This window comes from Hydra vulgaris, chromosome 14 (assembly GCF_038396675.1).
Source record: "Hydra vulgaris chromosome 14, alternate assembly HydraT2T_AEP".
Classification (NCBI taxonomy): domain Eukaryota; kingdom Metazoa; phylum Cnidaria; class Hydrozoa; order Anthoathecata; family Hydridae; genus Hydra; species Hydra vulgaris.
This window is the reverse complement of record NC_088933.1, coordinates 13,820,260-13,845,603: the sequence shown is the minus strand read 5'-3', so window position 1 is coordinate 13,845,603 and position 25,344 is coordinate 13,820,260. Positions and strand designations below refer to the sequence as shown.

The 25,344-nt window shown below is 27.3% G+C and overlaps 2 protein-coding genes across 5 annotated transcripts in view; both read left to right on the top strand.

Moving 5' to 3' along the window:
• Positions 1-24,170, top strand: part of LOC100207971 (serine palmitoyltransferase 1) — a 42,188-nt gene extending 18,018 nt beyond the window's left edge. Inside the window, exons 2-15 of the mRNA XM_065818312.1 lie at positions 3-113; positions 3,266-3,363; positions 9,122-9,215; positions 9,390-9,462; positions 16,004-16,136; positions 16,604-16,733; positions 16,846-16,935; positions 17,045-17,152; positions 17,282-17,377; positions 19,023-19,119; positions 21,486-21,540; positions 22,953-23,079; positions 23,244-23,317; positions 23,445-24,170. Of these exons, the coding sequence (XP_065674384.1) occupies positions 3-113; positions 3,266-3,363; positions 9,122-9,215; positions 9,390-9,462; positions 16,004-16,136; positions 16,604-16,733; positions 16,846-16,935; positions 17,045-17,152; positions 17,282-17,377; positions 19,023-19,119; positions 21,486-21,540; positions 22,953-23,079; positions 23,244-23,317; positions 23,445-23,535 (1,377 nt within the window). The 3' untranslated portion in view covers positions 23,536-24,170. The remainder of the gene's footprint in view (positions 1-2; positions 114-3,265; positions 3,364-9,121; positions 9,216-9,389; positions 9,463-16,003; positions 16,137-16,603; positions 16,734-16,845; positions 16,936-17,044; positions 17,153-17,281; positions 17,378-19,022; positions 19,120-21,485; positions 21,541-22,952; positions 23,080-23,243; positions 23,318-23,444) is intronic.
• Positions 24,171-24,553: 383 nt separating this feature from the next.
• The window catches only part of LOC100204404 (AP-3 complex subunit delta-1), a 78,699-nt gene continuing 77,908 nt past the window's right edge, over positions 24,554-25,344 (top strand). For 2 of the 4 annotated variants that reach the window (XM_065818311.1, XM_065818309.1), the window contains exon 1: positions 25,056-25,145. In XM_065818311.1, coding sequence (XP_065674383.1) covers positions 25,086-25,145 — 60 coding nt within the window. In that variant the 5' untranslated portion in view covers positions 25,056-25,085. Of the gene's footprint in view, positions 24,654-25,051; positions 25,146-25,344 lie in introns of those variants that run through there. The other 2 variants (XM_065818308.1, XM_065818310.1) reach the window with 2 other exon arrangements.

The window sequence follows — 25,344 nt, the reverse complement described above, 5'->3', positions numbered from 1 at the left end:
AGGTGCCTTTCTACCATATTATACTTGAAGTACTGTTATTTGTTTGGATTGTTAGGTTACTCACACGAAAGAGCTACATCCCTAAAGAGTCTAGACTAGAACTTACAAAAGAGGTTAATTATTATGGATTTATTTAATACTTTCAAATTTTAATGATGTACACTTATGTAGTACAAACATCTCTGTTTTTTAATTTACTGTGAGTGCTTGAAAAAGTGTTGGCCAGTGGGTCATTATCAAGTTGGTGTGTGAGATTTTCAAAACTAAATTCCGCATGCCTTTTTACATCACTGCCAATGTTTTTTGAGGGTGAAAAGTAGTGATAGAAAAAAATGTGAAAGTTTTTTTCTCTTTATAATAAAGAAAAACTTTCTTTTACTATATGCTTTCAATTTTTTTTTGATCACATATTTTAAAATTTTCACATTTCTTTTTTTTTTTTTTATATATATTTCAAAATTTTCATATATATATATATATATATATATATATATATATATATATATAATATATATATATATACATATATATATACATATATATATATATATATACATATATATATATATATATATACATATATATATATATACATATATATATATATACATATATATATACATATATATATACATATATATATATATATATACATATATATACATATATATATATAAATATATATATATATATATATATATATATATATATATATATATATATATATATATATATATATATATATATATATATATATATATATATATATATATATATATATATATATATATATATATATATATATATATACAGTTACAGACTTAATTTTAGACTCAGACTTCAATTTTAACAAAATACTTAATTCCATAACCATATATTTAAAAATGATAATAAAAATAATGATTTATTACAGCCTGCCAATACTTGCATGAATGTCCTTTCGATTTTAGTACTTCTTTAATGCGCTGCGGCATTGAATCCACCAAATTTTTGCAGATGTCAGCTGAAAATGAGCACCAGATAACTTTAATTTTTTCAATTATATTCAGGATGGAGGAAGGCTTTTCTTCGGCAACTCGGCGTTTAATTAAAACCCATAGGTTTTCGATCAGGTTTAGATCTGGCGAATTTGAAGGCCAGTCCAATAATTCAATTCTTTTTGATATAAACCAGTTTTTAGTTTGCTTTGAGACGTACCAGGGGGCTGAGTCCTGCTGGAACACATTGCAATTGTGAATCACCATGAATTGTTCCAAACTGTCATTCAAAATATTAATGTACGCTGTTGAATTTAAAGTTTCTCCTTGATTTATAAATCGAATGGAACCACGGCCATGTGCTGAGAAGCACCCCCATAACATGAGCAGGGTGCTTAACAGTTTTATAAATCGAATGGAACCACGGCCATGTGCTGAGAAGCAGGGTGCTTAACAGATTTATAAATCGAATGGAACCACGACCATGTGCTGAGAAGCACCCCCATCACATGAGCAGGGTGCTTAACAGTTGGAACTGTAAACCTTGGGTCAGTTGCTGATGAATGTTTAGGACGTCGAACCCATTGTTTATAGCTTGCCTCCAAATGAAAATTACTTTTGTCACTAAACATGACTTTTGCCCAATCTTCTGATGTCCAATGAGAGTACTTCTTACAAAACAATATTCTCTTCTTCCGTTGGATATCAGAAAGAAAAGGCTTCTTTAAAGGCCTTGACGCCCGCATAGAAAGTCTGTTGCATAAAATACGTCGAATATGACGAGTGGAAACATTCAAATTTAAATTCCTTTTGATAGCTGAAGATGTAATAGTTAGTGTTTTCATTACTTCTCGTCGAATTAAACGTTCTTTCTGCGCTGAAATAAGCCTTGGTCTACTAGGATGGTGTTTAGATTTGATTGAACCAGAAGAACTAAACTGCCTTACAACACGCGATGCTGAAGATTGTGATATTCCCAACCTGGATGCAATGTCCCTTGCGTTATAATTTTCCTCAAATAATAAAATAACTTGAGATCTAATCGATTCATTTAATGTTTTCTACTTCCCCATTATGGTGTTTTAAAATGACTGAAAATATCTGCTAAGATGCTAATTTTGCAACTCCTAACTGGTTGTCAGAAAGTTTTTTCATATTTTGTTGACACAAAATAAAAAAATTAAAATGCAAGACCAGAATTTTTTTTTTATTACTTGATAGACTGCCTACCCCAACCAAACCCTTAGTTGATGTAGCAGCACTCCCTTACGAGTTTTATCGTGCTTGCCAATTTCTTACTACAGATTCTATTCTTTATCTCTATAAATCTCAAATCTGTCCTTGTATGGAATACTGTTGCTGTATCTGGAGCTGATCTTCTAATGATGCCCAACTCTAATAGAGGTTACTTGCACCCTTGTTGGAAGCGAAGACATTCAAAAAATATATATATATTTTAAAATTTCCACATTTCTATTTTTCTTTAATCATATATTTTAATATTTCTATATTTCTTTTTTTTTTACCATATATTTTCAAATTTTATTCTTCATGTCAGTTATTTGCTACTTTTTTAAGTTACAATTAGCTGATCAAATATATTTTTTAGCAAATTGATGGTTTTCAGAGTGCTTAAAAGTAAGATAAAGTATATAATTTTACATAATAGTATAAATACTTTTTTATTTTTATAAAGATTTTTATATTACATGTAATTAAAAAAGTTAGATTGTCTCCAGATTTCAAAATTGGTGTTCAATTAATAAAGATGAAAAAAAATCCAGATGTTGTGGTGTTGCTCTTAACATTACAACATCTGTTATGGTGTTATTCGAGATGTTGTGGTGTTGCTTTCAACACCACAGCATCTGTTGTGGTTTTGCTTGAGGTTATGAAATATGGTGTTGTGGTGTTGAGATTCTAAAAAACTAAGAATAGTTAAAAAGTTAAAAAGAATTTTATTTTTTAAAAGTTGCAGAATTTTAAACTATTAAACTACTTTTTTTAGCTTAACCATTTAACTGCTGTTGTAACGTTATTAACGTTATTACTAATAATAAATCTTTATAACTTAAAAAATTTTGTTATTCATGATCCAATGATCGAATTGTTTATGGTTCATTGGTCTAATAATTGTTTAAGCTTTAATTTTTCTGTTATTAGTTTTTATACTAAGGAAAACAACTTTAAAACAATTTAATTTAGATTTGAAGAAAAGTTATTTTTTTAAATTCAACATAATTGTTTTCAGTTAAGTAGTTATTAATTTTTATTTATGAATTTTTAAGGAAGAAGATAAAATTATTGCAGAGTGGGAGCCTCAGCCTCTTGTTCCAAAAGATTTAATTATTCCAGAGTATGTTCAGAATCCAAAGCTTATCTCAGGGTATCTTCTTTTAAATATCTTTTTTTTCCTATTTTTGTGATAATTGATGTTTGTTTGAATAAAAATTTATTGTTGTTGTAAATACTTATTAGCAGGGTCATAGCTAGCAAAATAGCTGATTAATGTTAAGGCTAAAAACAGTAGCCAGTCTTCTCCGTTTGAAAATTAATGCCAGCGCACAAAAAAGTGCTGGCAGGATGGTCAATTTTATGTTAGCCTGCGTGATTAAAAAAATTTTTTTTTCTGCTATTTAAATTAAAATAAAGTAGTGAAAAAATGTTTTGAACAAATACTAGATTAAATAATTAAAAAAAAACTGGTAAAAGAAGGCCTTATTTCATAAAAGTTAAACAAATTGACAAAAAAGTTTTGTTGCAATTTAAAACTAAACACTTTTATTTTTTTGGCAAGTACTTTTTTATGCGCTTTTCAAAGTTTTAGCGTGCGTGTGGGCGAGTGCAAAAAGACTTGAGTGCAAAAGTGCTGGCTAAACGTAGAAGACTGAATAGCTTTATTGTTTATTATTTGGCTCCAACTTTCAAAACATAAAATAGTTTTTTATTTTTTAAACTATATTATTTTTTTTTAGACAATTCATAGACAGCCAGTAGAAAAGGGGAATAATTAACTATGTTATTTCTTAAAAGTTTTCTGTTAATGATATTTTTACTTCAGGTTTATTTAAACCACTCAAGTAGACTAATATGACATAAAAATTAAAAATTGCTTTTTTCTATTTTACGATCTTTTTTCTAAATTTATAAAATGTTCAAAAAAAAAGATGGCTCTAAACTTTATTTAAGTATATAATGTATATCAACCCTCGGAATTAGGAAAAATGGGGTTGGCAATAATTTACCAACCCTAATCTTTTACAGGTCGGCAAAAAAAATTCAATACAAAGGTCTTACCATAAAACATAGAAACGAGGTCAGCAATTTTTTGCTGAACTTAAACACTTTTAGATTGGCAGTTAGGTCGGCATTGCAGAATACCGACCCTATATATATATATATATATATATATATATATATATATATATATATATATATATATATATATATATATATAATATATATATATATATATATATATATATATATATATATATATATATATATATATATATATATATATATAATAATAATAATTGTTTTATTGATTTTCTTTTGATTTATTTATATTTTGATGATTTCACTGGTGTGAACAAAATATATGTTAAATGCAAAAAATTTCGATGGATTGCCACTTTCTGGCTTTTTACTTTTGTGAACCTATCATTTTAAAATCTATCTACCCCTTTTCCCATTTCTATCAACTCATCTATAAGTTGTAGTAAAGAAAATTATAATGGTATATTTATATGTAAAAATAAAAATAAAAAGTTATTTATAGTCCATTTTATTTTTTTCATTACATCTATTTCCAGTCATGGCATGACAAATAATGTGGCTTGTAAATTAAAAGAGTTAATTTTAAAATTTGTGTGTGTGTATGCGTGTGTGTTATAAATCCACTTGTATTTTGATAGGTATATAGTGTATGGATTTTAAAGTATTATGAAATTAAAGTTTGATATTTATTATAAATCCTATTTGATGTAAAGCAATATTTTAAAAGTCCCCCTTAAGTCACTGGGCCATTTTTAAAGTCCCCCTTAGGTCACTAAGGTCCCCCTTAGGTCACTAAGAGTTTTTTTGTCCTTGTGCTTGAATTATGATTTTTTACAAAATATTATTTTAATGAATATTATTTTAATGAATATTATTTTAAAGAATATTATTTTAATAAATATTATTTTAATGAATATACGTGCAAAAAATATTTTAATTTTTCCCATGACAGAAATCAATATGAAGGCAAAAAAATGTTCTTCTTCCATTGACACTCACAAAACACGTATAGTTCTCAAATTATAAATTCAAATAAATGAAATTCCACAAGTAGTACTCTACATAATATAAAATATTTATGTCTCACCATGGTAGACAATTACCATGGTAATTACCATAATCTCACATTAGACACATTGAGTCATTTCTTGTTTAATGAATATAAGTATCTCTTTTAGGTTTTTATGCACACTTTTTTTAAGCACTGCTTCAGGCGTTTGTTCTGATCTAATATCAATACTTTGTAAAATATATCATGTATTATCTGAAAAATACCATATATTATCTAAAAGCAGCATTTAGAAACAAAATCTAACCTAATATTTGGTGAAAATTATTGTTACATAATGTCTCTCAGCTTCATGTAGACTGAAGATTTGGTCATATGTCACTTTTCTGTAAAATTGAATTTAAAAAGTATGGAATTAAGTGTCATTTTGTCCAAAGATCTTAATTCTTTGATACAGTTTGTCCATCAAAACCATCACTTTTCATATTTTTATCATTGAAGGGAAGATCAACAGTTTTTTCCAATGGTTTTATTAATTCCTCGTCTCTGTATATCTGTGAACATTAAATCTTGCTATAAATTTTTGAGTCACTTTCTGATGATAGATTTTCTTCAAATTTTGCATACATACTCTTGCTTGATGACATTACAATATTCAATAATTAGTTTTGCAATAAGTCAATTAATTTAGGGGTTGACTTCGTAAACCAAATGTCTGTGATTTGAGACCCGCCTCTTCCTGAATTTTTTTGTTTTTTTACACGCATACAGCCGAATGTTAATAAAATAAAATAGTAATATCAGAAAAAAATGATTGCAAAATTTGAGTATTAATAACATATAAAAGCATTGGGTTTTAAAAATTTGTTTTTAATATTACTTGTACTTACATACTGTTCTCAAAGACAGTATTTAGGTGGTGGAATTATGTGGTCATTTCCTCCGTTTTCCTTTATTTCCTCATATGACTACTTTTTTGACCTTGTTTTGACTTCTGATTCCAAAAAAGAAATCAGCATAAGAGCAATTGCCATAAATAAAAAAATATATTATAAAAGAAATCTCTACAGTTTTACTAATGGCTTTATCTTCTGTTTAAAATATAGGTTTGTTTCATGTTTTTAAAATAAATAGATCACTTTTCATTCATTTTTTCCATTTTCTATTATTAATTTGTAAAAGTTGTTAATCATCATTCTTTTTTTTTTCAGAAAGCTGATTTTGAAATTTTCTTTTATGTGCATTTTTACTTTTTAAAAAAATTTACTTCTTTATAATAAAGAAAAAATCTTTCTTTATTAAATGTTTTCAATTTTTTTTTTAACTATATATTTTAAAATTTCCTCATTTCTTTTACTTCATATCTATTATTTGCAACTTTTAAAAGCTTCACTTATGACTTTTTTCTGTTTTAACTTTATTTTTAGGGGTAAGCAGAATAGTTCACCAGCCTCAAATTCCTTCTTCAGCTATTAGGCTGGTGTAGATGTTAAGCTGTGTTACATTGTTTCCTGCCTAGGATAATGAATCCTGATTTTCTTGACTTGAATAGATCTTTGCTTGTTCCTCCTTATTTTAATTGTGGCTATGCATTTCTTCCTGTTATCTTTTAATGAGTGTACAGCTCTAAAACTCAGTTTAATGGTTCTTAGGCCAGCTGGTAGTAAGGTTTCCCCAAAATCTGTGGTAGCTCTCAGAGAGGCTGGTTCTATCAACAGCTTAAAATATCAGAGCATTAACAGTTCCATGTTGTGCATGAATGGTGTCCCTGGCAATGCTTTTAGTGTACATTGTAGAGACCTCATAAAGAGACCTAAGTTACTACTTTAGGTTAGTTAGCAAGACTGAGACAACTGCATAGCTTATTGTTTGGGATTTTGTACTCTATCTATGAATGAGTCGTTTCACATGCTAAGACCGACTACTATCTGCGTTTGACCATTATGACAGAATAAATAATACACCGACCTTAATAGAACCAAACTTGCAGAATTCAGCTCTAAATTATTCACACAAAGTAGTCGGTCGAAACAGGAATTCTAATGAATTGGTTCTATATTAAAATAGAAAATTCAGCTCTACCATCAGCCACCAAATGAGTCAAGTTCTCTTTAAACTTAAATCATGCCTAAAGTAACCAAAAAAATTAAACATAAAATACCATCCTCACCACCTAACTGGTTCAATATATCTTTCACAAATATTTGTGGTCTTTGAAGTAACTTTCCATCAGTTGAATCTTACTTCTTACAATCACTAGACTTGCTTGCTTTTTGTGAGACTGATTTAAGTTTGACTGTTCTTTCATCAGATCTCAGTGTTAATGGGCACTATACTTTGATTCACTCAGACTCCAATAGTCACATGCTTGGCTTAAGGGTATACTTACACATCAATTCACTTAATTGTCAAGATATCAGGTTTGAATCCTTTGACCATTCTTTTATGAGCTTCCATTTCTTCACTCGATCACCTCTCTCTTTGTTCTTTATTGTTTTTTAATAGTATTGTTCTTTACTGTTTTTCTTCTCAAGACTGCACTCTTTTAGATGGAATTTTTGATCAAATTGACCTTTCTCTTTACCCCTCTGCCAATTTTTTTTTTTCATATTTTTTTTCTTAATTTTCTAATTAGTTTTTACTTAGGTTACATTTTTATATGAAAAATATATAAATATATATTATATTTATAAGTAAAGTAGCTGTCAAGACCCATATACAGATCATTAGTGGCTGTGGTACAAAGAAATCCCTCATATTATTTGTTCTTTATTGTTCTCCTTCTTCTCAAGACTGCACTCTTTTAGATGTAATTTCTGCCAATATTGTTGTTATTGGCAACTTTAATCACACTGATTGGCTCAGCTCTAACACCACTGACCCAGCTGGCGCTAAACCCCATAACTTTGGCATTTCTTAATCTCTTACTCAGATAGTTAACTTTGATTCATTTTCCAGACAACCCTAATCACTTACCTTCATTACTTGATTCAGTTTCTCCTTGTTCTCTTTTAGGTGATTCTGACCATGCAATGATCTTTTTAAATCTTTCATCTCGCACTCCTTCAGACTCATCCTATCATTGGACTACTTGCTTTTACCCTTAACCTGACTGTGGTTCTTTATGTTATTTTTTTAAATGACAATCCTTGGGGTAATGTCTTTTCTCTCTCTGCTGATAAGTGCGTCTCCTACATAACCTCCTTGATCCAGGTAAGCATGGAAGCTTTCATTTCTTCTTGTTAGTTCTAAGCCAAGCTTTATTCTACTTCATGGTTTTCACCTTTTTGTGCAGCTGTTATATCTAAATAATTGAGTCTAACATTCCATCTTTAAATCACGGGACTGATCTAATCACCTCTCCAAAGAACAAGACTGAACTATTTGCAAAGAACTTTTCTTCTAATTGGACTCCTGAATTGTATTGCCATACGCTTCCTTCCATTCCAGTTAAACAAGTTAAACTTTTGTTAGACATTCAAATCACTCTAGCTTCCATTGCCAAACTTATTCTCAATTAAACTCTTCTATGGCTTGTGGTCCAGACAACATTTCTGTCATAGTTTTACTAAAGTGTTCTCCAGAACTCTTTTCAATTCTCTCTAAACTATTTAATAAATTTTATTTTCTATTTAACTTCTTTTTTTTTTTTATTTATTTATCAAGTTAGTTTAATTTTTTTTTTAATTTTTTGGTAAACTTATTTTTTAAAAATTTTTAGTATTTAAAAAAAAAGAAGTTTTTTTTTAAAAAAATACAAAAAACTATATTTTTATTTATTATAAAAAAAAAACTATAACAAAGGATAGTGTGTTATTAAAATATTTCTTACTGAAATAAATATTTCTTTGCATAGAAAGCCTGCTTACCGCATTATTGTTGATGGAAAAGATTGTTTGAATTTGAGTTCCATGAATTTTCTTGGATTTGTTGGGAATAATGAGATTGAAGTATTTTATTATTAACTTTTGCAAAGTTCATTATAATATTATTATTATTGTTTGCTATTATTGTTATTATTAGTATTATTATTATTACTACTACTATTACTATTTTTTTCTAACACTTATGCTTTTATTTCTTGTTATAAATAGTTTTTAAGTATAAAATATTTTTTCCCTGAGGATTCATCCATTGCTGCTCTTCATAAGTATGGTGTAGGCACCTGCGGTCCTCGAGGATTTTATGGAACCATAGGTTTTTGTTTGACTTTTTATTTCCATTTTTTATGATTTTCTTGTTAGTTTTTAATTTGGTTACAATTTTTATATAAAAAATATATAAATATATATTTTTATTTATTAATAAACTGCCTGTATAAAACAGGTCATTATTGGTTGTGGTACCGAGAGTATTGTAAGTAAGCTAAAGAGTTCCTATAGTGATACGCAATAACCTGTAGTCAGTAAGTGACTGGGGCCCCGGGCCTGGCTTAAAATAAGACTTTTTTCAAACCCGGCTCTGGCTAAATTATAAGATTTAGCAGGAAATGATAGCCGGGGCTAGAAAAAAATTTGTAATACTTTATGTATTATAATTTTATGCTTACATTGACTATTTATTAAGTACTGTCATATATTTAGGTATTTTCAAACTTTAATTTACTTCCAACCAGATTGCAAGCAACCGCTATTAAGTTATTTTGAAAAGTTGTAGATTGTATATAAAAGAAAAATATGAAGATGGCTAATAGTTATAAGGTTTTTTTGATGTGCAAAGAAAAAAACTGGATTAGTAAAAGTTTTTATAGCATGAAGGGACAGATACAGTAAAAGGATGCAACTTGTTGAATAAGAAACAAGCAAGAATGAGTTTTGGTTTATCTTAATAGAGATGATAGCTTGTTTGAGCAATGACCATGATTGTATTTGTAGAAAAAAGAAAGAAATGCAACCTTACAATGATGTGAGAGTGGCTCAAGCTTGGTAGGTAAAGCAAGTCTAATTTAAACAAAAATAGCAGATTTTAAGTCCAGAATTTAAATTCATAAGCCACAGCAAGCCTTAGGCTGTTACAGAAGAGAGATCAGATAAAAAATCAGCTGCTTATTCTAAGCAATTAAAAAGTGAAGATTTTTGTCAAAACAAGAGTATAAAGTTGAGTCGTCAACAAATAGAGCCACTTTAGATGTTAAATTTTCATGAAGATTAATATTGTAGATATTACAAGAAACAATACAAGAGCAAAAATAGAACCTTATGGTACCCTTAAACAGGCTTGGCCAGGAAGGCGTGCGATCGCACGCCATAATATGACCACGCAAATACTATTTCATTTTGAAAGTTTGACCACAGCTGTTAAGATGTTTTGAAAATTTTTATACATTTCAAAAATGCGCAAAAAAAATTATCTAAACTACAATGAAGCTTAAAAAAAACTTATCCTAAAAAAAAGAAAAGAAATCTTCTGAAAACAAAAAAATATAATAACGAAAAATAAAATAAAAATAACTTAACTAAAACTAAAATCAAAAAATTAATGATATGATTATTTAAATTACTTTTATAATTACGTTTGGAATACATAACTTTAAATCTCTTATCTTTACTAATGTTTTTATAATATAACATTATGCGAAACCCTCTTAAATAAAGTAACAATTTACTACTAACGATTGTTTAATAAATACGCATATTTAAAAGTTAACAAAAAAAGATTCTGAACAATTCTTTGAAGTTACATAAACAAAAGAAAAATTTTTTTTTGTCACAAATGCGTCGCCTTTGTGAAGTTAAAAAAAATACTGCGGTAGCCACAATTTTTCTGCAATCGCCAGAATCCATACTGAATGCTAATTATACTATTTACTAAATTTAAATTTGTCGGTTTATTATACTATAAAATAGATTATAAAATAAATATAAGATATTTATATATGCAAGTGAATTAAATTTTTTATTTTGTAAAGTAAAAGTTTTAATTGCGTAAATAATATTTAAAACTAAACTTCTACTAACTTAAATTCTAAAATGTTAAATCTAAAATAAAATAATAAACTAAAAAAAGCAAGAGGAAGCGGAACTGCTTCACACACCCTAATTATGTTTAGTGCGTCAGGGTTTTTTACTTTCAATTTCTTAAGAGTTTATAAAAGAGAGGGAAGAAAATATAATTGTTAGTATCTCGAGTTTTTAAGAATGGCATCTAAAGCAAAAAAAATTAATAAACCTATATCTAAGAACATAAAAACTTTTCTTTTGTGGGGGAAAGAAGAAATGATCGGATACACGGAAGAAAATGGTTTAGTTATTAAAATATGGTGTAAGCTTTGTGCAAGGAACAAAATAGCTATTTTAAGGGAACCTTCAGTTAACGGAGCAGCGATTTATTCTTTGAAAGCGTTTGCAGAGGGAACGAATGTGGTAACAAAACATCAGGTAAAAATTATAATCATTAGCTTATTTTGCTTTGTCAATCTAGGAAATACTTTAAACTAAATTTTCACTTATAAGTGAATGTTTATTCCGAATATTAATAATTTCATTTTATTTATGTGGAATTTTTTTCCAACTCTCAACAGTTCTTTGAAATTCATAAATTTTAACTTTAAATTCTTAAATTTTAATAAAGGTCGATCGTCATCTTGAAAGACGTATTCACAAATTATCGGTACTAATCGATAATGGAAACCATACTGAAGAAACTGGAAATGGCTGTCTCATCAATTCTGATATCCGAAACTCGTTAACTGCTGCGCAAAACACCCGTGAAGCATATTTAAAGATGATAAGAACAGCGTATGAAATGGCTTTAAAACCAAATATGCCCCATAACAACTTTGAGATCCTGATTAAATGCCAAAGACTTAACGGTGTATGTCTTGTAGAAGGAAAAACCAACAATAAAGCAGGTTATTGACTTTCATGGTTCAATTTGATAATTACTAATAGAATTGACAAAAATAACATTAAATTTTAATTTTTTTTGTTTGTAAATTTTTTGCCTAAATTTTTTTCTTTTTTTAATTTCAGCACGTAAATTTATCTCATGCATAGCCGATGCAGTTAAAGATAAAGTTGCTAAAATTGTCAACGAGAAAAATTTTTTCTCCATTCTTTCCGATGGTTCTCAAGCCAGAAAAACTAAGGACGAGAAAGAGTTAGTTCTTGTGCGGGTTGAGCGAGAAGGGACCCCTGCCTATTATGTTGTATCTCTACTTGAGATGAATAATTTGGTAGGTACGGGCGCTAATGCTATTAAAAAGGCTATTGATAGCTTTTTCAATAAAACGGGGAATATTCCTCTAACTGAAGAAGTGTACAAAAACAAAGTTGTCAGCGTTACTTCCGACGGAGCTAGCGTCAATTTCGGCATTTACAATGGGGTATTAACTCAAATGAAAGGCGATAGATCGTGGCTTGCGAAGATTCACTGCATTAACCACCGATTAGAATTGGCAATAAAAAGTGCTGTTAAAGAAATTGTCCAGTATAAAGAGTGCGAACGCTTTTATATAACCTTATTCAATTTACTTCGCAATTCTGGGAAATTAAAAGGCGAAGTTAAAAAAGCTGCGGAGGCATTAAACATCACACACTATACCTTGCCCAAAATATCCGGAACACGCTTCGTCAGTCATAGGAAACGCGGATTCACCAAATTATTGCATAATTGGCCTTCGCTTATTGTGGGTTTTAATAACGCACTTGCAGATCGCGGTATTAAAGCAGAAATGCGCGCTAAACTTTCTGGGATATCTAAACATCTTCATGACTACAGACTATTATGTATGGTCTGTAGTTATTTAGACGTTTTAGAGAAGTTGAGTCCATTATCGTTGATTTTTGAAAAGAATACATTAATGGTGCATGAATTAAAACCAGCAGTGGATTTAACCAAGGCTAATTTAGTTGAATCAAGAAATGAAGAAATCGATGATATTATTGATTCGTATTTAACTAAATTTAGAATCGTTGAAAAAGGATGGTTTAACCAATCTTGTTTCTTCTTACTTTAAAAGTGGCCACGAATTGAAAAAATCAAATCCAGAGTTTGTAGAGATTGAGCTTGACAATATTGCTAACCTTAACTTCGAAAATATTAATTCTGCTATACAAGTAAGAAGATCTGCAATCGAAGTCATTTTACCATTGATAGACCTTAGATTTAGCTCTTTGTTAAACCCTATCTTCGAAGCTATGGATTGGTTAGACCCACAACTTTGGACAGAAGACAATATGTATGGCGATGTCAGCATATCTTTATTGCTTAGCGAATACAAAATTCCTTTAGAAGCCGCAAAATTGGACGTTAAACTGGTTAGTTTCGAATGGAAAGCGGCAAAACTAAAAATAAACACCGATTATAAAGGAGTCACAGCTTCACAACTATGGCAGAAAATGTTTTTGTATCATAAAATAGAGTTCCCAAACCTGCTACTTCTAGTTGAACTTGTCATGTGTATGTCTTGCTCGAATTCGTCTGTGGAACGCGTTTTCAGTATCTTGACTATACTACTAACTGATCTCCGTTTAAAGATGAACCACCAGACTGTGGAAAACTCAATAATGATAGCCGGGAATGACCCAAATTTTACCATTCATGAACGAGACGAGATTTTGAGTACTGCCGTCGATATCTACCTAAGTAAACGAAGAGTTGTTCGCCTTAAATCGATGGAGGGAGTTGATACTAGAATTGAAACAAACGACAGTTCCGACGTAAGCAGCAGCAATGGCGGTTTTACTTCAACTTCGGAATCGGACTGCGAAACATTTTATATTAATATTTCTTTTTACTTAAGTTCTTGCAAAAAAAATTTTTATCTTTTCGAGTATATTATATTATTTATAAAATTGATATAATTTTTTTATTTAATTATTATAAAAAGTACATGCTTATATAAATATAAAAATATATATATGATATTCATTAATACTTTATATAAAAAATCATTAACAGTGATTTGTTACTTTAGATAAAAGCGTTTCAATAATATAAAAACATTAGTAAAGATCATTAGTAAAGTTATTTAATTCAAATGAGTTTCAAAAAAGTTTGTCTTTTTTTTTCTCAACAAAATCTTTTCAAGTGTCGATTAAATTTAATGATTCTTATATGAAGTTTATTAAAGTGACAATCGTTGTTTAAAGTCGTCGCTTATAAAACTTAAATAATTTTTTTAAATTACATTTATTAATTTATATATATCATATATCATAAAAAAAAATTATATAACTAAGTAATATAAATAAAAATTTATAAAACTTTCATTGATACTTTAAATAAAATCATTAACAATAATTTTTTAGTTTATTTAAAAGCGTTTTGCTAATATAAAAACGTTAATAAAGTTAAAAGTGTAGCAGTTATTTATTTCTAACGTAATTAAAAACAATTTTTTTCATCGCATTTTTGAAATGTTAAAAACCGTGGTCAAATCGTCAAAAGAAAATATTATTTGCGTGGTCATAAACAGGCGTGCGATCGCACGCCTTCCTGGCCAAGCCTGCCCTTAAAGTTACTTGAAATAAAGAAAAGTGTAGGCCTTCAAGAATAACTTGAATACTGCAGTTAGAAAGAAATAATTTAATTATCTCAAAACCTTTATTTAAAGCAAATAATAACAGAGTGAAGACTAATCATAGGATAAATGGAGAGGTCAAAGTGTTTTCTAGAGTTATAAAAAATTGGAATCACTTATTTAGCACTTTTTAAAAATTAAATATTATTAAATATTATATAATTAATAAGATTAAATGTTAGACTTACTTTAGTTAATGACATTTTTGAAGACTAACCAAAAGTCTCTAGAACCTAACATCTGATATAAGATGCAAAATTTAGTAAACTAAGAATAACAGAGCTTAACATCAGATGGGACCTTTTTACATTGGCTTCTTGGAATATTACATATATATTATAATATATGTAATATTGCAAGAAGAATATTACATTTATTATAATATATATGTCATAAATATACATTTGAGAGATGTTCTTGTTAAAAAGATATTAAAAATAAATGATTAATAAAACAACTGCTCAAGATGGTGAATAATATGTTGAATGAGGTTTGATTTAAAATTGAAGAGTAGGAATAAAAGCTCCCAAACTTTTAGAAGGAATAAAAGCTTCTGAGATGTGCTTTATGGATACATATTATGGATATAAACATATATGTTATCTATTTATTTAGATGCTTGCATAAAATACCCTTTCATATTTATATAAACTTTAGTATTTATATGGTATAGTATTCACCAAAAGAGAAGAAGATGAAAACGATGATGACGATGATGATGATGATGATGGTGATGATGACGATGATGATGGTGATGATGATGATGATGATGATGATCATGTTGATCATAATTATGTTTGTATATGGATATATATACAAAATATAACATGAGTTTTGAATTAAAAATGTCACTTTAGGATGTATAAGTGTTTATGCGGCCCCGGTCACAAACCCAGCCCCGGCTATATTTTATCAAACCCAGCCCTGGCCTTGGTCAAATATCAACCCTGATTGTTAACTACTTGTAGTAACTACATTCAAAATCATTTTATAAATGGGTAAAATTTTGCAAGTTCTTATATAAATTGTAAAACACGCTCATTATTGGAGAAAATGACATCATTTCAAAAAGTAGTGATTTAAATAGTCAATTAATAATCTAAAATAAAAACATGTTTTTTAAAGTTCATAAATTATACACTGAGATATGCATGTTTTAGTTTTATTATTATTATTACTATTATTACTATTATTTATCTTTTTATTGTGTTTCAGATGTGCATCTAAACTTGGAAAAAAAAATCGCTGATTTTCTAGAAACAGAGGAAGCCATTTTGTATTCATATGGTTTTTCAACAGTGTCAAGTGCAATCCCAGCTTATTCTAAAAGAACAGATGTTATATTTTGGTATATTTTGAAACTTTTTAAAATTTTTGAATTATTTCAACATTTATAAAAATGTTGCTAGATTGCGAAAAATTTTTTATAAAATGCTGTGTAATTTTTTAATAAAAGATGAGGGGGAGGGGGGTGAAGGAACAAAGAAGTTAAACCTGACAGCTATCCAAACATAAATCAACTAACATCGTTCTAAATTTTGTTTTATGGATTTTGTATTATTAGTCATTAATATTGTTGTTATTTATTGTATATATTGAAAATTTTTAAGTAGTAATTATGTTAAATTTAATTTTTTTAGATAATAATTTAGTCAATATAAAATGAATTATGGAATTAAATGAAGTAGCAAGATATAATGTGGCCAAAACATAAAACCCTTCTCTAACAAAAACTGATTTCTGTATTTAAAGAATGTTTTAATAATAGCAACTTCAAAAATATCAAGATTTCAATTTTTCTGTGTTTTTTAATAGTGACAAAGGAGTTAGTTTTGCTATACAAAAAGGAATAGTTGCATCCAGAAGTCGTGTATACTGGTTTGACCACAATGATATGGAAGACCTTGAACGCAAACTGAAGGAACAGCATGAAAAAGATATTAAGGTTTTACTGAAATTTATTTATCTTCTTTTTTATTTGGATTTTGTCAAGAGATTTTTATTTGTAAAGTTAGTTGAGTAGTAGTATTTGAGTGGTAGTAACTTTCCTTTTATAGAATCCAAAAAAAGCTGCTGTAACAAGACGATTTTTAGTTGTTGAAGGGATATATGCAAATTATGGCGACATTGTTCCTCTACCAAAATTAGTATAAAATTTGTAAAATGAATATTTAATCAAAACTAGTATAAAATACTTAATGTTATTTTATTTCAGAATTTTACTGCATTTGTTGAATTACTTATTTTTGTTTTCAGATAGAACTCAAAAACAAGTACAAAGTAAGAGTTTTTATTGATGAATCATTTTCATTTGGTGTTTTGGGAGCACGTGGTAAAGGTGTTACTGACCATTTTAATATACCTGTAAGTATTTTTATTCTTTTGTGTTCAAAATTTTTTTTTAACTTCATTGTTTATTGTGATTTAAAATTATTTTAAATCACTAAAATTATTTAACAATAAAGTTAAACATTTTTGAATATCTTGTTTTAGTTGTCAGAAATTGATTTAATTACCGTATCATTAGAAACATCGTTAGGTTCAGTTGGTGGTTTTTGTGCTGGTTCATCATTTGTTGTTGATCACCAGGTATAATGGCTTCATTAAAATTGTTATATAACCATGATAATTAGAAAATGGCACAAAAATTTTATACACAATGAATCAATATATAGTAAAAACATATAATCAGTGTTTATTATGGTGTATAAAGTATGTTTACATTATGTTGTTATGTTAATGGGTGAACAGTAAAATTTGAGATTTTTTTTGAAACGCTCTATCTTTGCAGTTGATCAATATTTTTTGATAAAATAAAAAATAGCTCATAGATTTATAATCAAATATTTTATTTTTGAAGTTGCAATAGACTTGTTTCGCTGTTTCGTCTTACAAAATCAAGCTTTTGATACACCCCTCCACACATTTTGTACAGCATTTACATCTACTTTCTTCAAACAATACTTAATCCGTTGTTTTAATTCATCAACTGAAATAGCCTGCCAATTGTTCTTATAAACCAGTCCCTTCAAAATTGACCAAAAGTTCTCAACTGGATGAAGTTCAGACACTGCAGGAGGATTATCGGCTTTTTGTACAAAAATGATGTTTTTTGAGATCAAGTAGCTTGTCACTGATTTAGCATAATGGGCCGAAGCCAAGTCAGGCCAAAACATAAAATTACCCTCAGGATGATGTTTTTTAATAAAAGGCATCAGTCTGCTGATAATTCACTCTTTCAAATACACATTTTGTTTGACAGCAAGGCCCAAAGGAACAAAATAGGGTGTTGAGATGCCTGGAGGTGAAATTGCTAACCATACAAGCATTTTCTTTTCAAACTTTGCCTTGGACTTGTATTTCATATCACAAAAAACTTCTTTTGGATTGCTTGACCAATACCCAACGTTTGAGTTCTTATCAGAGTAAGAAAATTTAAAGTATGATTCATCATCAATTATGAAATCACACCCATAAAATTTTCTACACAATCTGCCACAACATGTTTGTAACTTGGACACTTGCTCAGGAGTACGGGCTGGAATGTTTTTTTTCGGTAAACAATATTTGTGTGTTGCTGAATTGTATACACAATGTGAGATTGGCTGCACTTGAGCTTTCAAGCAATTTGTTGGGTGATAATGCCAGAACAATCATCAATCATGCTTTTCAACTTGATAATATTGGTTTTAGTCATTATTTTAGCTTTTCGACCAGAACTAACACGAAGTTTTGATTTGCCTTTTTCCCACATTGAAATGTATCTGTAAATGCTTGCTCTTGGGTGATTTTCTTTCAAAAAATGATCCACAACGACTTTTCTACCTTCCTTGAAATGCAAATCACAATACCTGTATACACGATCAATCAAACTTTCATGCTTCATTTCGATGTAGATTACAAAATAGTAAGAATATTTTCATAAAACTTTGCCAGCAGCAGCTACAGAGAGTGGGCTCTAAAATAGAAACAATAAATGAATCACTGTACAAAAAAAAATTCAAAAATAAAAACCCTTAAAAAAATCTCAAGTTTTACTGTTCACCTGTTATATTGTTATGTTATTAAAAAAAAAAGAAGTAGAAATTTTAAAATGATAAGAAAGTGCACCTTCAAATATTAACATTATACATAATATTAATATTTGGTATTTTAGTTTGCATTGTATCAAAATTTGATTTCTATATTATAATTTTAATTAAAAAAAAACCATTTTATAATAATAATTTTTTAGCGATTATCTGGGCAAGGGTATTGTTTCTCAGCTTCATTACCACCGTTATTAGCAGTGGCAGCAGAAACTGGGTTAACAATCATGGAGAAAAACCCTGGTGAGATCTTTTTTAAAATAATAGTTTTTTTAAAACAAAAAACTTTGAAACAAAAATTATTATCTGTAAAATTAAAATTACTAACAAATATTTTTAAAAATAGTTTTATTAATATTATACTTCAGAAACTGTTATTGTTATTATGTTATATTATAATTTTTTTATGGTTTTGTTATTTTGTTTGTATTTTATAAAGTGTTAATTAATAGTTATGCTAAAGAGAGCAAATTTTTTTTTGAAGAAGATCATCAAAAATTATAAAACTGTAAAACTATAAACCTCATCATTATCATCATCATTGATTTAGCATCTTGTTTTTTTCTTACACAGGTTGGCCTAATAATGTTGTTTCAACATGCTTACCTTTAATCTTTTTTGCTGAACATGCTAACCCTCTACATGCTTATACTGAACCATCTGCATTTTTATGCTCTACAGGTTCAAAGCACCATAATCTTTCTTAACAGCAGCAACAATAAACTCTTTCAGACACACTCACTTTTTCTAGTTTATTATTTTTTTGAGTCAAACCGTACATTCATCTGATTATCGTCTCTTTTTTTCTAGATGCTGGACATCATCGAACCTATGTTTTACACTCTAGACAAATGTGTATTTGTCCTTATTATAAATGTGGTTTCCTTTAATTATATTGTTAGAGGCATCTTGAGCTGTTAGAATGCGTCTATTGGGCTGTTAGAATGCATCTATTGGGCTGTTAGAAAGCATCTGTTAAAAAGCTTTATGCTGTTAGAAGTGGAGATAATTTTCTGAGCTTGATTTTATCTTTTTATCACTGTTTATTTCAATCTCTTTTTTACTACTATTCTGTATTTATTAAAAGTTTTTCTACACTCAAAACCAAAAAATATTGTGTGTTCTGTCTTGTGTTTCTATACATTTCTTGTTGCTTACAAACAATACAAACTCTATAGTGTGTTGCAGTATCGGAGCAAACTTTTTATTAGTAAGTAACCTAGTAGTAAGTAACCTTTCAGTGATTTTTTTGACTTAAGAAATTATAATTTTTATCTCATTCATGTTTATTTTATCCTAAGCCATCTTTGTTTGTTTCTGTTCCAGTTTTTCAACACTGAAATTTTAGCGTTTTTTTTGTCACTGCAATTAATTTAAAATATAATAATGTATATGTATTATATAAAAGTTGATTGCTTGTTGTTGCTTGTAGTAGATTGCTTGTAAACTTAGGTTACAAAAAACAAAATCGATCTTTAGTTGAAATAAAATGAATCTTGTGAACACAACAACCTGATTAGAAATGCGCAGCCATCGGGAGATCTGACACTATTCAAATGGAAACTAAGTTACTGATGCAATTCGTTCTTACTTAAATTTTTACTCTTAAATTATTATTTTATAAGTCTTGTCTAAAAGAACAATAAGACTTTATATTCAGCACATGTTTCTAACCCTAAGAGATCTTAACTGGCGTTTAACTAATTTTCATTTTAAGCCTTGTTACAACTCTTTATTTATTATGTTTTTTACAGAGTATTAATTATTGCCTGTTAAGCGTTTTTTGGGCTGTTATTATTACTATTATTCTTATTATTTATATATATATATATATATATATATATATATATATATATATATATATATATATATATATATATATATAATGTTTAATAAGTAATGTATAAAGGAATATGTATTACTTATTTATTAATTTATATTTTTCAATATTTATTAATGACTTAATGTATATAAGTAACTGAAAGTAACTTAAATAAATGAAAGCAAAGAGTAAATAACAAGATAAGGAATAACATCAAAGAGTTGAAGACAGAGTTGATAGTTGAGAGTTTTGATTGCATTAGTTACAAGTTTTATTTTATACAGAAAATCAGCATCAAGTTTAGAATAAGTTTCTTTAGTTGATACATTTCTGTATTGTATACAATTGATCATTAATTGAGTTTTTTTTAATTTCCATTGATGTTAAAATTGGTCATCATTATATTTATCACATCATCGCATATATTATTGCATCTGCTTTCCCATAATGCATTTTCAAATAAGAAAATCTTGATTGATGAAAAATTATGGAAACTCATTTAAGCCACACAAGTGTGGAACCATAGCTGTTAAAAAAAATCATTATTTTTATTTATTCCTTATATAACAATAAACTCAAAAAATTCTTTTATATTGTCAAAATATTTCATAGTTTAATTTAAAAAAATATAATAATTATTTTATAATTCTTATTATAATTTTTATAATTTCTTATTGTTGTTATTTTTATGCTGCATTTTAATTAATTTTATATTAAATTAAGAGATAATGGATAATACAATCATAACTTATTGTATTGTTGAAATAAAAATATGTGTTTTATTTAGCTATGTTTTCTATATTGCGTGAAAATTCTCAGAGATTCAGACAAGAGCTCCAAGGGTAAGATCAAAATCATAAACAATTTTTTTATATTGAATTTTTTTTCTCTCTGGTTCACTTATTAATATAATACTAAGTATTTATGTATGTTTGAGCTCATGATAGTATAATACTGAGTATCTATGTATGTTTGAACTCATGATGATTTTTTCTTTATATTTATAGCACTACCTATATTTTATTACTGAGTATCTAGTTTTAGCTCATGATAAATAGGCCTTACTACCTATATTTTTAATATTTTAATAATGCTGATCTCAATGTAAAAAAAATATTGAAGAATATGCAAAGTAAAATTTTTTGATTTTTTTAATGGGGGCTATTAAATAATTTTTTTTTTTTAAACATCTTCGCTTCCAACAAGGCTGCAAGCAACCACTAATTAGAGTTGGAAGTTACTGAAAAGTTGTTCCTTAACATTTGTTCCAATAAATTAGTAGTTGCCTTTTTTAAGCAGCTTCATATTGCCTTCTTACTTCTTCTATAAAGTAAAATCCTGGATCCTGGAAAAAGCAGCTTATAATTAAACTGAGCATTTATGGTTTATCTACCTCTCTGCTTATCTTTCTCACCAAATTGATTTGTGAAATTTGACACTGACTGCTTCTAGTTTTTTGTAAAGAGTTGGCATACAAAAACTTTGTATTATTTGGTTCTAATGATGAGCTTCAAGGAACAATTTGCAAAAATCTACATATATTAAAAATCCTTTATTATGATGTTGGTTTAATCTTCTGTTTAAAAATGTATAAGCTTAAATGTTCTCTGGTATTTTTGAAAACAAAATGATGATTTCAAAATCTTCATTTTGAAAAAAATTTAGTTTATGTTGCAAACAAATTGAGTTTGTGTTACAAACAAATAAAATCACAAGTGCAATTAGTTTTGCTAAAGGTCATAGTTTGGCATTATAAAGTTTTTTAAAATTTTACTTTTTTTGTTCCTTAATGTAATCTTAGATTAAATAATAACTAAACAGAAATAAATTTTACTAAAAACATTTTTTAACAATCCTACTATAAACTTATTGGTTGAGATTAAAAAGTTGTTGAATTTTTTACTTTTTTATGTATCAATTCTGAAATTATGAAAAATAAAAGGTATAAAGAAATCATTTTTGATGTTCTTGAAGAAATTTTATGTGTTCTAGAAAAAACTTTATGTGATCTAGAATCAACTTTATTTATTCTAGAAGAAACTTTATGTGTTCTATTTAATTATTAATTCATTACTAATCCTTTATTTATTAAGTCTTTATTTATTTATATATTTGTAAAATATATATTTGTAAAATAATAAGAAATAAATATTTTATAATGTACTATATTATATAATGTAGAATTTATTTTGTTTATAACTTTTTAGAACTTCAAAAAATAAATAGTAATTTGTATATTTAATATATTTGTTAGGTTACACGGTCTCAAAATAGAAGGAGAAGATTTCTCACCAGTTATACATTTGCGTTTGATTGAGGATTCCAGCAAGAGACTGACTAACAATGAGAAAGAAGAAAAACTTGAAGCCATTGTTGAACTGGTAGTACTTTTTGTATAGGTTAAAAAATATCATCTTAAAATATAAAAGTTGAAATTGTTTGTATTATTTAAGGTTCTTACTTTATTAATTATTGTTATTAGTTTTTTTTATTGTTTTATTGTTTTTAATTAAGGTTATTAATTTTTGTTGATATTTGTGTTAAGTGTTTACAAAAGAATGTATCAATAACTGTGGCACGTTATTTAAAAGATATGGAGCTTTTTCAACCTGAACCAAGGTCAGTTTTTTAAACAAGTTATCATTCTTATTGCCATCATCATCATTGTTATTTTCATTGTCTTTTTGTAAAGCTATTTAAAAAATATTCTGAAATAAAAGTTAAAAGAAAAAAGTTTTTCCTTTAGTATTCGTATTTGCATTAATTCGAAATTATCTGAAGAAGATATTATATCCAGTGCTACAATCATAAAAGAAGCTGCTGTTCATTTACTGTGAAATTAATATTAAATAATTTATTAATGGCTATAGGTTTTTATAATATAAAGGAGTCACTTATATTATAATGATGTCATTTAAAATAAAGATATTAGTTATTTAGTCTAATTAAATTCGTAGACCTCATTTTAAATTAAATAGCACTTTTATTAATTGGATTTTTTTAATGTTGTTTTTTTTTTATACATATTTTTTTTTCTTTCGATTTTATTACCCATTGTTTAAAACATTTTATCTGTTTATCTGAAGTATTATTTTTGTTTGATTTTTAGTTTTTTTTTTTTTTTTCTTTTTAGCTTATTGTTATGTATTTTTTTGTTTATTATTTTCTTTTGTTATTTGATTTATAATTGTTTTAAATTTTTTTGCTGGTGTTTTTACATTTTGATTTGTTTCTTAATATATTTTTTTTATCAAGAAGCCATTAAAGTTATGAGAAAGTTAAAAAATACTTGGTTTTGCAATAACTTGTCTATTTTTAGTTATTAAAAATATTTTATTGTTTTTTAAAATAGAAAATCTTTTTCAAATATTCTATTTTAACAATTTATTACTTTGTTTTATTGATTTATTTCACAATAGTTTTTGAAATTTGAAAGAAAAGAAAAAAAGAAAAAAAAAAAAAAAAAAGAAAAGTGGTTGTGCTTTTGTTTCGCTTTTTTTCTTTAATATCTAATTTTTTTAATATTATTTTTCTATATTTATGCAAACCTTCTATTTCATCAACAGGATCACAATTTAAAAAAATTTTTATGAATAATTTTTGTTTTATACTTTGATTGATTTTAAATGATTTGGAAAGGTGAATTTGGTAACTTTGATAAGGATCTTCTGATTTTTTTATGATCTTTGATCAAGGATCCAAATTCTAGATCTAATTTGGTTATACTTTGTTTTAGGATTTTTAATGATCTGAGTTTTTGTTTAAACTTTTATTGTAAATTTTGATTGTTTCTTGCATCCCAGTGAATATCTCAGTTTGATTTACAACTTGTTTCATATAAATTGGTGTCATATTTAGAAAAAAGTAAAACTTAAACATACTGCAGCTTCATTGAACAAGAATCTTAGTTCAAAGTTTTGTGGTTTTTTTGTCAAATAAAGCTTTAAAAGCGTAGGTAATACAAATTGATACAAAAAACAACAGTAAATGGACAAAAAACATCTATATAACTTTTACCTTTTTTTTTCAACTCTCTATTAAAAATAAAACTTAAAGTTAATGTTAGTGTCCGTTCCCACGTCATTCCGTCCATTCCCACATCATTTACCCAGTGATTGGTGGTTGTAAATTAAAAAGAAATAAAATCATAGAATAAACAAAGTCAAATAGTAAATCAATTTTTTTATTTTGGGTGATTTAGGTTTCTTTTTTTCTTTTTCCAAAATGGTTTTTTTTTTTTAAACATGCATGTGGAAATTTCTATGAAACTAAACATAGATATGAAATCAAATAAAAATAAATAATTGTTGTCATGTTTAAAATTTTACAATGTTTTTTTTTTTAATTTTATTTAATATGAACTTTTTATTATTAAGGACAATTAAAAATGTTTGAAAAGAACTTAAATGACTTTGTTCGTGGTTTGAGAAACAACAAAAATAATGAGGTATCTTTTTTTGTGAAATTATTTTATAAGGTTGCTTATTTTATACGATTCCTTACTTTATATGATTCCTTATTTTAGCTAAACAATTGATTTTTTGCCCTGTTTTGATTTTGGAAAACATGGTGCATGATGAAGTTTTATTTATAAAGTTACACCATAAATTGTCATTTATAATAAATACTTTATTTATTTTTTTCAG